Source organism: Chrysemys picta, unplaced genomic scaffold, assembly GCF_011386835.1.
Source record: "Chrysemys picta bellii isolate R12L10 unplaced genomic scaffold, ASM1138683v2 scaf158, whole genome shotgun sequence".
Classification (NCBI taxonomy): Eukaryota; Metazoa; Chordata; order Testudines; family Emydidae; genus Chrysemys; species Chrysemys picta.
The window spans coordinates 77101-90335 of NW_027052865.1; the positions used below are offsets into that span (position 1 = coordinate 77101).

Consider the following 13235-nt stretch of genomic DNA (forward strand, 5'->3'; position numbering starts at 1 on the left):
AGCCCTGGCTGAGATCATTTAGTTGGGGTTGGTCCTGCTTTGAGCAGGGGCTTGGACTAGACACCTCCTGAGGTCCCTTCCAACCCTGATCTTCTATGATCCCAAATCAGTCTCCTGAGGGTTGGAAAAGAAAGTGTCAGATGTGGAGGGGCAGGGAATTCCCACTGAACCTCAAAGCACAGAGTGACCTCTCCAATCTTATAGCCCTGGTTCCAGCTATTGAGAAAATTGCTTCTGGGCTTTTTCTAGGCTAGTTCAGATCATTTGTAGATGTGTCGTTTGGGTTATTTCCCCTCCCCCTCCGCCTCTTTCTTTTAGTATAGTGATGCTAAAACTTTTGTAACTAATACAGCCAAATAATGAGATGAATAGTGAAGCAGGTTTAGCTACTTCATAAGAAAATGGGTAAATTTATTTCCCTGATTTTGAGTCTTCAAAGATTTTCTGAGATTTCAATTTTTGAATGTGCAAGTGTTTTATTGCCCCTCCTGAATTGTGGGGTTTCTCTCCTGGTGAAGGCTGTTTGGTCACATACTTTGATATTAGCTTAGTTTGACAGGATGTAGCTCAGATGCGCCTGGGAGTCGGGGAGCGGAGCAGGCCGGAGGCCGGGTCGCTCTACTTATGGGTGAGGGCAGGCCCGACCGCTTCTGGAGTCCTCAAGGGAGTGGGGGCGGAGGAGGGGCGGGGCCTGGGGAAGAGCTGGTGCCCCACACAGCTGCACACTTTGCGTATGGGTAAGGACGGCCCTGAGAGGCTGCACCCAAGACTGAGGCTCTATTGCGCTCGGTGTCGTATTAGACACACACATTGTGAGAGGCAGCTCCTAGGGGAAGGAGCTTCAAGTCTAACTGTACAAAGCAGACGCAAGGAGGAGTGTGTGGGTGTCGGGAGCGTCTCCGTGATTAAGGCCGGGCTTGTAAACCAAGTTTTCAACTTCCAATAGATGTGAAAAAACAACAACAGATTTTTCTTCCTCCAAATAACAGCACTTACACTTACAGTACAGGACAAGCAGCCCGAGTTCCCTGGAAGCTGCACAGCCGCGCAGCCACCCAGCAGCCTCCTTAGCGCCGCCTGGGCCCTCAGACAACCCACCCGGGGGGCTGCCATGGCCAGGGGAGGGGTACCCTTCCCTGAGCCCCAATCTATCCCGGCCTCCAACCTGCGCCAACCCAGCTGAGCCTGAGCTGCCCTTGCCCAGGCCTGACGCCAGCCCTGGCCTTGCCAGGGAGAGGCGCCTATCCTGTGGGCCCGGCCCTGCAGCTGATATGGGGGGCAGGGGGTCGCCTCCCCGCCAAGCCTAGGTGCTGCTGCAGGGAGAGACAGCTGGGAAGAGGCCTCTCTCCCGGCCGGAGCACCCGCCTGCACCATTGGAATTCCCCACCCAGGCCTGGGACACTCATCTCCAGCTCTAATGAGTTGGATACAGGATCAAATTGATCCTAAGTGCAGAGACTCTCTGCTGCGGGGGGGGGGGAGGGGGACAAAATACACATGGATAAACTCCACTGTGCCTCAGACACAGGCCAGCGCTGCTGGAGTCAGCAGATACAGTGACGGTGATGGGGAAGGAGGGAATCCCTCCGACTCGCCCCATTGCCTTCCGGCCTTGCAGAGGCTGAAATGATCCATCTGTCCCACTCCTGCTCCTCCTCGTTACATGGAAATGTATTTTAAATAAGGAAAATGGTAAAAAAGAAAAATACCTGCTGCCCAGCACCACCTGGACCAGCGTGAGCACAACTGGGAAGGAGACATTTTGTCAGCAAAGGGGGGACTTGGTGACTAACAATCGCTCTGCTACTGGGGTGACAGTATAAATGTGATGCTCAGGGATTGTCCAGACTAGGAAAATGGGTGTCCATTAGGACAGGCCAAAGGGGAAGATGCCGGCTAACCCCAACCCCTGTGCCCGGGCTATGTCAGCACTGCAAACAGAGCGGTGTGTTTACATCAGGATCGCTACCTCCAGCACGCCGACGCCCAGGGAAATCCTAGAGCAGAAGACAAACCCCATGTCCATTTTCACTCAGTGAGGCGACTTGTGGTCACCCCTATTTCCCCCACCTGGGGCTGATGGAAACTCCTTGCTGGAAGGACACACACTCCAATGACTCACAGGAGAAAGGAGCAAGGGACTCACCCCAGAGAAGGGTGACCTGTAAAAGGCACAAGTGGGCAACACACGAGGCAGTTGAGAGACCAGAGGGACACAAATGGTGCAAACCAACCACAAGGTCACTATGTGGGAATTAGCAAATGTGTTTTTAAAAAAAGTCTTTTCTCACTGCGTCGCTGTCCTGTGAACACCCTGATGTCTTGTAAGGTGTGGGCCCTGAGTGAAACTTTTCCCGCACTCACAGCATCTATAAGGTCTCTCTCCCGTGTGAATTCTCTGATGTACAATGAGGTCTGAGCTCACACTGAAGCCTTTCCCGCACTCACAACACTGATAGGGTCTCTCTCCTGTATGTCTTGACTTGCCTGATGTGTAATTAGGGTTGATTTCTGTCTGAACAGTTTCTCACACTCACAGCACTCATAGGTGTCAAGTATCAGGGGGTAGCCGTGTTAGTCTGTATCTACAAAAACAACAGGGAGTCTGGTGGCACCTTAAAGACTAACAGATTTATTTGGGCATAAGCTTTCGTGAGTAAAAACCTCACTTCTTCAGATGCATAGAGTGAAAGTTACAGATGCAGGCATTATATACTGACACATGGAGAGCAGGAAGTTACTTCTCAAGTGGAGAACCAGTGTTGACAGGGCCAATTCAATCAGGGTGGATGTAGTCCACTCCCAATAATAGATGAGGAGGTGTCAATTCCAGGAGAGGAAAAGCTGCTTCTGTAATGAGCCAGCCACTCCCAGTCCCTATTCAAGCCCAGATTAATGGTGTTGAATTTGCAAATGAATTTTAATTCTGCTGTTTCTCTTTGAAGTCTGTTTCTGAAGTTTTTTTGTTCAATGATAGTGACTTTTAAATCTGTAATAGAATGACCAGGGAGATTGAAATGTTCACTTACTGGCTTATGTATGTTACCATTCCTGATGTCCGATTTGTGTCCATTTATTCTTTTGCGGAGGGACTGTCCGGTTTGGCCAATGTACATGGCAGAGGGGCATTGCTGGCACATGATGGCATATATAACATTAGTGGATGTGCAGGTGAATGAGCCCTTGATGGTGTGGCTGATGTGGTTGGGTCCTCTGATGCTGTTGCCAGAGTAGATATGGGGACAGAGTAGGCAACGAGGTTTGCTACAGGGATAGGTTCCTGGGTTGGTGTTTCTGTGGTGTGGTGTGTAGTTGCTGGTGAGTATTTGCTTAAGGTTGGGGGGTTGTCTGTAAGCGAGGACTGGCCTGCCTCCCAAGGTCTGTGAGAGTGAGGGATCATTTTCCAGGATAGGTTGTAGATCGTGGATAATGCGCTGGAGAGGTTTTAGCTGGGGACTGTATGTGATGGCCAGTGGTGTTCTGTTATTGTCCTTGTTGGGCCTGTCCTGTAGTAGGTGATTTCTGGGTACCCGTCTTGCTCTGTCAATCTGTTTCCTCACTTCCCCAGGTGGGTATTGTAGTTTTACGAATGCTTGATAAAGATCTTGTAGATGTTTGTCTCTGTCTGAGGGGTTGGAGCAAATTCGGTTGTATCTTAGGGCTTGGCTGTAGACAATGGATTGTGTGATGTGTCTTGGATGGAAGCTGGAGGCATGTAGGTAAGTGTAGCGGTCAGTAGGTGAGCACTCATAGGGGCGCTCTCCCGTGTGGATCCTCTGATGTGTATTGAGGGCTTTCTTGACAGTGAATTTTTCCCCGCATTCATGGCACTCATAGGGTCTCACTCCAGTGTGGATCCTTTGATGTGTAATAAGAGCTGGACTCTGTGTGAACATTTTTCCACACTCAGAGCACTGATGAGGTATCTTTCCCTTGTGGATATTCTGATGTCCAGTAAGGTCTGAGCTGACAGTGAAGCTTTTCCCGCACTCACTGCATTCGTAGGGTTTCTCCCCTGTGTGGATCCTCTGATGTTTATTAAGGGCTGAGCTCTGAGTGAAGCTTTTCCCGCACTCACAGCATTCGTAGGGTTTCTCCCCTGTGTGGATCCTCTGATGGTTACTAAGGGTAGAGCTCAGAGTGAAGGTTTTCTCGCACTCACTGCATTCTTGGGGTCTCTCTCCTGTGTGAATTCTCTGATGTTTTAAAAGGCCTGAGTGGTTAGTGAAATGTTTTCCACACTCAGTGCATGTGTCTTTTCTCTCTCCTGTGGGTATTCTCGCCTGGGCTGTGGTTTCCAGGAGGTCCTGGTGAGTTCCCTGACAATTAATGGAGTTACCCACTTTCTCCGCTGGCTGGTTTCTCTGCTCCCTCTCTGGCCTGTGCTGACTCCCACAGGCTTTGCCCTGCACACGATGTCGGGACACATTCCCTCTGGAATCGTGCGATAATCCCCCATGTGGTGCCACTTGCTCAGAATCTTCCTGATGAGGATTCTGCTTCTTCTCCTCACTCACCATCCCAGCACCTGCTGGGACAGAGAGAGAAACCTCAGACACAGGGATGGAAAGGGGAAAACAACCAAAATTAGAGCTGGAGAGACAGAAAAGAAACCTAGTAGCTGGATTCTCCACAACTCTTCCCCATAGGGGAGAGAGGAGGGGAACAATTCTGCCTCCACATCCCCTCAGGGAGGGAGCTCTGCCAGGTGTCAGTCAGGATGCGCAGGAAGCCATGAGCGACAGCTGCCCTGAGGATACACGGCCTCCTGGGGATACTCCTGAACCCCGAGAGCTCACAAGGCTTTTAGGGACTCCCAGCTGTTTCCTTCGGGCACTGAGAGCTTTGAGTTGGTTTAATGATCCCTCACCTGCGCAGGCACCTCTGGGGATCTCTCCTTCCTCACAGCCCTGGAGATCCGGGACCCACGGCTTCTCCCCTCGTTCCAGCTGGGAGTTCACATCAGGTTTGGAAACTGGACACCCTGCTCAGGGGAAAGAAAACAAGGGAGATCAGGGAATTCATGGGACGTTTCTATTACTTTAACCCCAGCCCATTTTACAGCAGGGAAAGGCTGGGGGCAGCTCCCCAGGTGCAGGAGACTCTGCGTATGAGGGATTTAACTCTCCCCATCTCTGCTGGGAACACACACAGCCAGACACTGCTCAGCAAACGGGGTCCTAAAACACAGAGACAGGAACTCCACGTTCCAGGAAGTTAAGGCCCCAGCCAGAGGGGAAGTTACCCTGGACCTGCTTCTTCATCCCAGAGAGAAACCCCGAGAGAATGGGGGAGTTGTAGGAGAGTTGGGACCGTTGAGCACGGGCTGGTGGGATTCAGCGCAGTGAGGAATAGGAGGGACAGGGGGTGTCACCGAATGTCGTATCTCAGGATGTGTCTACACTTGAGACACCATGACTGGAGTGCTGTAGTGGGTCAGTGTAGATACTCAGCAATGGGAAGGTTCTGCTGTCGGGGTAGGTCATCCACCTCCCGCAGAGGCAATAGCTAGTCCACAGAAGCATCATTTTCTGCATAAAAACCAACTATTCTAACTACCCTAAATTCCACAGGTGCATTCAGATGGCCTTGAAATGTGCTGGTTTCTATGGTCATTCATGGACGGGTTACTGGTCCCAGTATGGGGTGACGGGTTAAAGATGTTCCTGAGATTCAGCCCCACCACCCTAGGCAGCTTTTGACAAAATCATCTTGGTCTTGAAATGTTTTTGCATACAGCTGGGGCTGAAACTGGTTCTAATTGTCCCTGGACTGATCACAGTCACTTGGCGTTGATCTGTTAATACAGGACACCCCATCTTCTGCAGGAAACCAGCTCTGAAAGCCAATAGCTGCGGAATCTGGAATCTCAGAGCAGCACAAGCCAAACTGAGCAGTCGCTGACCTGGAAATGCACACGTGCTGCCAGACTACATCCCTATGAAGTGCGCGAGGGTTGCCAGCAATCTGCTGGCCCAGGGAAAGGTTTGCTCAAGGGGATGGGCTGCGGCCACTGAACCTGAACGACACCCATGAACTGAAGCCTGAGCCCGAGCTCCGATAGCTTTCACACTATGTGTGTGGTGCATTTTTCTTGCATTCGGCAGAAGTTCCTCTTGGAAGCTTTGCCCTTTTATACCAAAATGTTTGTGTTAAGATTAATAGTTTAAAGTTCTCTGAACTAAAAAACCCACTTTCTTGCCCAGTCTGCACTTAAACTTTTTGCTAGCCTAGCTCTGTGTGATGGGGGTGTGAAAAATCACACCACTGACCAACACAGCTATGCTGGGAAAAGCTCTAGGGTAAACATACAGCTATGAAGAACCACTGAGAAGAACATGCCACCGTTTGTGTTGTGTTCCACGGATCGGAATACCAGCATTTTCCTGCATGTGTGTCAGCTGTGGATGACTGGGAGCAGCTTGGCAGAGATGTGACTGTGATATGAAGAGAGCTGCATGTAAAACTTGGGGGCCTAGTCTGCCTCATGCCCGTGCTAAGGGCTGGAGGCTGGGTCCGTGAAGGTGCACAGGGGTGAGGTCTTGTCACTGAGATTGTCAGCATCCTGGTGACATATGTGCTAGTGATCCTCAGGGCTCAGTGAGAGCTAAGCGAAGTCTGTGACTCAGGAGGAAACCTCGGGGCGAGGGGAAAGGGGTGATCTCACTTTGCAGGTCCGAGCTGGTTTGTATGGAGTGGGATCAGTGTGTGAGTGCCGGCCAGGGGTCACAAGTTTCTGTTTGTCACATTGGACCTAAATCCAAGTTTTGCCCTAGCAAAGAGAAGATGTCAGACTTCGTGCTGTGCTGCCCCTGTGCGCTGTTCCCAGAGCGTCCTGTAGCAGGGGAGGGCAGAGCGCTAGGGTGTGTGTCACTGGCTTGTTGGGGTGTTGCTGAAACAGGGCAGAGTAGAGGTTGCATTGTGGGGATGCCATAAGCCTTAACTCTGCATTTCCCCTCCTAAGAACCGAGGGGACAGGAACCCTTACCCAGCGAGGTCACGTTCTCATAGTTCTCCTGCATGACGTCTCTGTAGAGGGCTCTCTGAGCGGGGTCCAGCAGAGCCCCCTGCCCCGCGGTGAAATACACAGCCACCTACTGGAAGCTCACCGGCCCCTGAAACAACAGGTGCCCCCCACTCAGTGCCTGCTGCCCCAGCCACAACTCCACTATTCATGGGGGAAAGGAGCCAATCAAATGGAAGCTCTGAGGGGCTCGCAGTCAGAGACCAACCCCCAAACCACTCATAAGAACGGCCAGCCTGAGTCAGACCAAAGGTCCATCTAGCCCAGTATCCTGTCTGCCGACAGTGGCCAGTGCCAGACGCCTCAGAGGGAATGAACAGAACAGGGAATCATCAAGTGATTCACCTGTCGCCTATTCCCAGTTTCTAGCAAACAGAGACCAGGGACACCATCCCTGCCCATCCCGGCTAATAGCCATCGATGAATCTGCCCTCCATGAATCTATCTGGTACCAGAGCATCCAGGAAACACCCAGGTGAGGGGACGAAGAGAGAGCCCCTGGTCTCTCCCAGCAGATCCATCACACACCTACTAGCCAGGGGCTGATACAGGAGATGGAGCCCTGGCAGGGTCCAGGGACAATTCCCTGGTAGATACCAACACCCTCCTCATTGTGAGGAGCTGGATATGAAGGGAAGGGCAGGGCCCCTACGCTGCCCCTTTCATATTTCGCAGCTGCCATTGGTCAGTCGGGTCAGGCTCCAGCACTGGGAGCCTGGTCAGTGTTTCCTAACCTCACCTAGGTGGGTTGTTTCCTCTCCCACAAATTAGGGCATTTCCCCTCCGAACCGCATGGCTCTGATCCTAGAATCCAGGGCACTTATTAAACAAGTCCCAGCAGGTTTGCCAGCCCCTGGCCTCCTCCCTTTCTCCACCCTGGGAATTTCCTGCCCCGCTCCCACCTCCAAACCAGACCCAAACCTTCTCACCCCCTGTGTATTGCTGCCCCCTCCCTCCTGCAGCAACCCACCAGCCACCCCCCAAGAACCCCTACCTGAACTGGCTCCGCTGCAGCCATTTCTCTGCCCTGTGCCAAGGGCTGGAGCGAAGCGTGGGCGTCGTTCTGCAGCCTGGCAGGGCGAGAAGGGCAGTTGTGGAGGTGGGAGAACAGGCTTTAGGTACCTTCCCATCACGATTCCCCAGGTTCTTTCCCTGCAGACAGACCCCGAGATTCTGCCACGCTGGGCGACACGTGACAAGGAGAGAAAAGGGGATGAACTGGAGGGAATTTCTACAGACAGGGAAAGCGCGGGCGGGGGATGAATCTTCTCTGGGCGGAGGGAAGGGGGGAGTAGCTCCCTGCCCCGCCTCTGCAGCCCGAGACTCTGCCCACACTCCGCCCCCCGCTCGCCCCCTCCTGCTGCTCCCCAGGGTCTCTCCTCCACCCCCTCCCCATAGCACAGAGGGGTGAGGGGGGAGCGGAGAGGCAGGGAGATGACTGGCAGGGAGGGGGTGGCGAGGAAGAACCTGGCAGGTGGGGGGCGGGATGAGGAGGTACGGGCGGCGAGTTGTAGGGGCTCGTGGTGCCTGGGCACCAGGAATATTCCTGGCCTGGGGCCCGGCTCCACAAATGTTCGGGGCCGGGTCTCTCCCGCGACCCTGCCTGCCACCCCCATGCGTCCCCCAGTCCCTCCTGCCATCCCCGCACCCTCCATCCCCTCCCCCCCACCTGCCGCCCCCGCACACTCCCCCCCCCCCCCCGCCATGCGGCCCCTGGTCCCACCTGCCTCCCCCAGGCGATTAAAAAAGGCCCATCCCTGCGCTGCGGCCCCTGGGGGAGTGAGGGGGGCAGCAGCGTGCGGAGACCCCCTGGCCTATGCCGCCTAGGAGCCGCTGCCCCAGGTAAATGCTGTATCCTCCACCCGCTCCAAGAGCCTGCACCCCACCACCTACCCCCACATCCCTTCCCGCCCCCAAACTCCCTCCCCGCCAACCCAAACTCCCTCCCAGGCCCTGTACCCTCTCACCCCTCCTGCACCCAACCCCTGTCCCTGCCCAGAGCCTGCATCCAGCACCCACACTCCATCCCAGAGCTGGCACCCCACACCCCCATTTCCTCCCAGAGCCTGCACGCCCGCCCCCTCACCCCCTGCACCCAAACTCCCCCCCAGAGCCTGCACCCTGCACCCCTCCTGCACCCAAACTCCCTCCCGGAACCTGCACCCCCCACCCCTCCTGCACCCCACCACTGCCCCAGATGAGCCTGCACCCAGCATCCCCTCCCACCCTCATTTCCTCCCAGAGCCTGCACACCCACCCCCTCACCCAAACTTCCTCCCAGAGCCTGCGCCCCTCCCCCATCCCACACCCAAACTCCCTCCCCCGTCCTGCACCCCCACCCCTGCCCCAGCCCAGAGCGGGGAAGGGGCAGAGCAGGGGCTGGCAGAGACACGTGTTCACAGTTCTGGTCAGTGGCTCTCAGCGTCCCTGCATCTCCCCCCAAATCTCCCGGCTGCACAGACAGTACAACGTCCCCCCCCCCCCCCGCCCCGCAACTCCGGCTCCCCCCTCCCCGACACCGCCCCACAGGGGACCCCCCCCCCCCAGGAGCCCTTGTGCGGAGTCACTTTCCCCGGGGTCTCCTCCCGGCCCCAGGTCCGATCTCTGGGGCTGTCCGCCCCACTTCCCCCCCACCGCTCCCGAGCCCGGCCCCTTCCTGTGCGTCCGGCCGGGCTGCAGCCAGCGCCTGCCCCAGGATCGCTGGGAGACGGAGCGTCCCGGGCAGATCTCCGGCTGGGGGGGAGCGGGGGAAGGGGCGTGACCCACAGCCCCCTGCCCCCCATTGCCAGCCTCTCCCTGCCCCCCCTGCCCCTCCATTGCCAGCCTCTGGCTGCTACCCCCGCCGCCCATTGCCAGCCCCTCCCTGCCCCCCTTGCCAGCCTATGGCTGCACCCCCCGCCCCCATTGCCAGGCTCTCCCTGCATCCCCCGGCCCCTCATTGCCAGCCTCTCCCTGCCCCTCCACCCCACATTGCCACCCTCTGGCTGCACCACCCTGCCCTCTATTGCCAACCTCTCCCTGCACCCCCCGCCCCCCATTGCCACCCTCGGGCTGCACCCCACTGCCCCCATTGCCAGCCTCTCCCTGCACCCCCCTGCCCCCCATTGGCAGCCTCTGGCTGCACCCCTCGCCCCCATTGCCAGCCTCTCCCTGCCCCCCGTCCCCCATTGCCAGTCCCCCCTACCCCCTATTGCCAGCCTCTGGCTGCGAACACGCCTGGGGAGGGGCGTTTGAACCCTAACAACCGCCTGGTTCCTAATGTCCTGGGGAGCGTGTGGAGCAGCATCGCCCAGACAGTTCGGGAAGCCCCTTGTGTGATGTTACGTGTTCAAAACCAGGGACCCTCCATAGGCCACAGCTGTGACCCAGCTCTGCCGGGCTGTCCTCTGAGAGAGGAGCCGCTCCAGATCCGGCTGGGGTCACGGGGCACTGGGGCGACGGGACAGCCCGTGTCTCTGGGACAGGCTCGTCTGGGGCTGGCTGGACCAGGGAGGAGCAGTGCAGAGGGATTGCTGCACAAGTGAGCCTGTGGCAGGCGTGTTTGTGCCCATTGCACATCCGGCACCGACCCCTGATGCTGCTGGGTCTTGCTCAGAGACAGCGGCCTTGTCCTCCTGCCCCCAGGATCACGCACAGACAAGGCGGCTGGGCAATTTTTGTGTCATTTCCTATATTTGTACAGCTCCCAACCTCAACATCCTGGGGAGCCAAACCGACCCCCCCCCCGACTCATCCTCAGACCAAGGCCCTTTGATCCACCAGGCGCAGACCTCTGCCCCTTGAGCTGCAGCGTAACCGAGAGCAGTAGCTGTTTCCCTGCCCATGGCCCAGGCACCAGAGGGGGTGAGCTAGTGTCTCTGGGCAGTCAATATCGCCTAGACGAAAGAAAGTTTAGCCCAAACAGGGACGTTAGCTGGATCAATGAGACATGAGGGTGACAGGGATGTTGTCGTGGGGCAATCAGGTTGGTCAGGCATGACTTGCCCTTGGTGAATCCAGGTTGACTGTTCCCGATCACCTTCCTCTCCTCCAAGTGCTTCAAAATGGATTCCTTGAGGACCTGCTCTATCATTTTGCCAGGGACTGAGTGAGGCGGACCGGTCTGTAGTTCCCCAGGTTCTCTTTCTTCCCTTTTTTAAAGATGGGCATTAGATTTGCCTTCTTTCCAATCTTCCAGGACCTCCCCCAATCATAGAATCTCAGGGTTGGAAGGGACCTCAGGAGGTATCTAGTCTAATCCCCTGGTCAAAGCAGGACCAACACCAACTAAATCATCCCAGCCAGGGCTTTGTCAAGCCTGACCTTAAAAACCTCTAAGGAAGGAGATTCCACCACCTCCCTAGGGAACCCATTCCAGTGCTTCACCACCCTCCTAGTGAAAAAGTTTTTCCTAATATCCAACCTAAACCTCCCCCACTGCAATTTGAGACCATTGCTCCTTGTTCTGTCATCTGCCACCACTGAGAACAGTCTAGATCCATCCTCTTTGGATCCCCCCTTCAGGTAGTTGAAAGCAGATATCGAATCCCCCCTCATTCTTCTCTTCTGCAGACTAAATAATCCCAGTTCCCTCAGCGTCTCCTCATAAGTCATGTGCCCCAGCCCCCTATTCATTTTTGTTGCCCTCCACTGGACTCTTTCCAATTTTTCCATATCCTTCTTGTAGTGTGGGGCCGAAAACTGGACACAATACTCCAGATGAGACCTCACCAATGCCGAATAGAGGGGAATGATCATGTCCCCCGATCTGCTGGCAATGCCCCTACTTATACAGCCCAAAATGCCGTTAGCCTTCTTGGCAACAAGGGCACACTGCTGACGCGTATCCAGCTTCTCATCCACTGTAATCCCCAGGTCCTTTTCTGCAGAACTGCCGCTTAGCCAGTCGGTCTCCAGCCTGTAGCAGTGGATGGGATTCTTCCGTCCGAAGTGCAGGACTCTGCACTTGTCCTTGTTGAACATCTGGCTGGGCCTGAGCCCCCTTCCGAGGGGCGATGAGGTTCGGCGGGTCTGTGCTGTGTCCCCTCCTGAGGGTGAGGGAGGACGGTGAGCGAGATCCCCCTGTGCAGACGATCTCCTCACACGGTGGCTCCCAGCACTCTAGCCCAGCACTGAGTGTCCCAGAGAGGAGCGGGGAGAGGCCAGGCCGGGTTGGGATTTTGGAGGAGTGATGTGGTTGGTGTGGAGGGCAGTTCAGGTCTCCGGATGGCGGGGGTGCTCTGCACCTCTGACCTTGCAGGTGCCTTGTCACTAGTGTGCCCTTCCCCCCCCCCCCCGATTGTGCCCCACTCCCATCTGCACTAGCCCCTGGAGGGCCGTGAGCACAGGAGTCAGAGCGGGTCCCTGAGGGTTGGTAGCCTCCTGCCCTGAGCCTCAGAGACCCTTTCCACCACAGAGACGGCTGGACATTTCATCTCCGTGCTCCCCTCTGGTTGCTAGCTGATGCCCCTGCACTAGCATGATCCGCTCTCTGCCCTGCGGGACCCCTCTCGCGGGCGGGGTCTCCAGAGCCCCGTGCTAAGGGGCTGATCTGCCGTCCTAGGCAGAGGGACACGCCATCCAGGTGAGCCCATGGGCGTTGAGCTCGGTGACCAGGAATGTGCCCTGCACTGAGCTGCCGGCATGGCATGGGCTGGCCTGTGGGGGCAGGTGGGCTGCTCTGTCTCACACTCCGGCCCCTCTGCACCTTCCTGACTGGGAAAGTGACTTTAAAAGAGCATCTCGATGGCCGTGGGGCTGATTGCTGAGGGGAAGCTGCCCGGCCACCTCTCCTCGCGCCGTCCCTGCAGCGCGGCCTGGCCTAGTTCCTTGGTGCAGGGGTAGAGCCCTGCTGCACTGGGGAGCGTCACGGAGGAACGGCTAGATGACGCTGTCGCCAAGGAAAACAAGTGTCCTGTTAACCGCACAGTGCCCTGAGCTGAGCGAAGGAGACCCTGTGCCCCCCAGCCGCCGCTGCCACTGTCCTATCCCTGCCGGCCCCTCCCAGAGAGTAATGGGGCCATGTGCTTTCATCTGAGCTTATCCGACCCTGTGACATACGTGGGTCAATGTTGCTCCTGACCCCTGTCCCCGCACCTGCTGCTGTTGCAAACAGGCCCCGTTGAGTGGGGCAGGCGAGGGAGGGGAAAGGGAACAGGCCATGTCGGGGAGGGGAGCAACGTGTGGGCAGTACATTGAATCAGCGCAGGCTGTGACTTCACTTTCTGCCCTA

At 56.3% G+C, this 13235-nt stretch overlaps 1 protein-coding gene across 1 annotated transcript; it reads right to left on the minus strand.

Annotated features, from left to right (window-relative positions):
• Nucleotides 1-2294: 2294 nt before the first annotated feature.
• Nucleotides 2295-9766, minus strand: LOC135978189 (zinc finger protein 250-like). Its single transcript, XM_065579222.1, has 5 exons — nucleotides 9195-9766; nucleotides 8019-9156; nucleotides 6989-7115; nucleotides 4871-4984; nucleotides 2295-4528 (listed from the first exon to the last, which is right to left on the minus strand). Exons 3-5 carry the CDS (start codon nucleotides 7020-7022, stop codon nucleotides 2781-2783), a joined length of 1896 nt encoding a protein of 631 aa, XP_065435294.1. The 5' UTR covers nucleotides 7023-7115; nucleotides 8019-9156; nucleotides 9195-9766; the 3' UTR covers nucleotides 2295-2780.
• Between the last annotated feature and the right edge of the window lie 3469 nt (nucleotides 9767-13235).

Excerpts from the sequence above, each read along its gene's own strand:
- LOC135978189 (XM_065579222.1), bottom strand. The coding sequence starts at position 7,022 with ATGCAGGAGAACTATGAGAACGTGACCTCGCTGG. Across the intron at positions 4,985-6,988 it reads TGAGAACGTGACCTCGCTGG|GGTGTCCAGTTTCCAAACCT; the intron begins GTAAGGGTTCCT and ends TCCCCTGAGCAG. Across the intron at positions 4,529-4,870 it reads CCCCAGAGGTGCCTGCGCAG|GTGCTGGGATGGTGAGTGAG; the intron begins GTGAGGGATCAT and ends CTGTCCCAGCAG.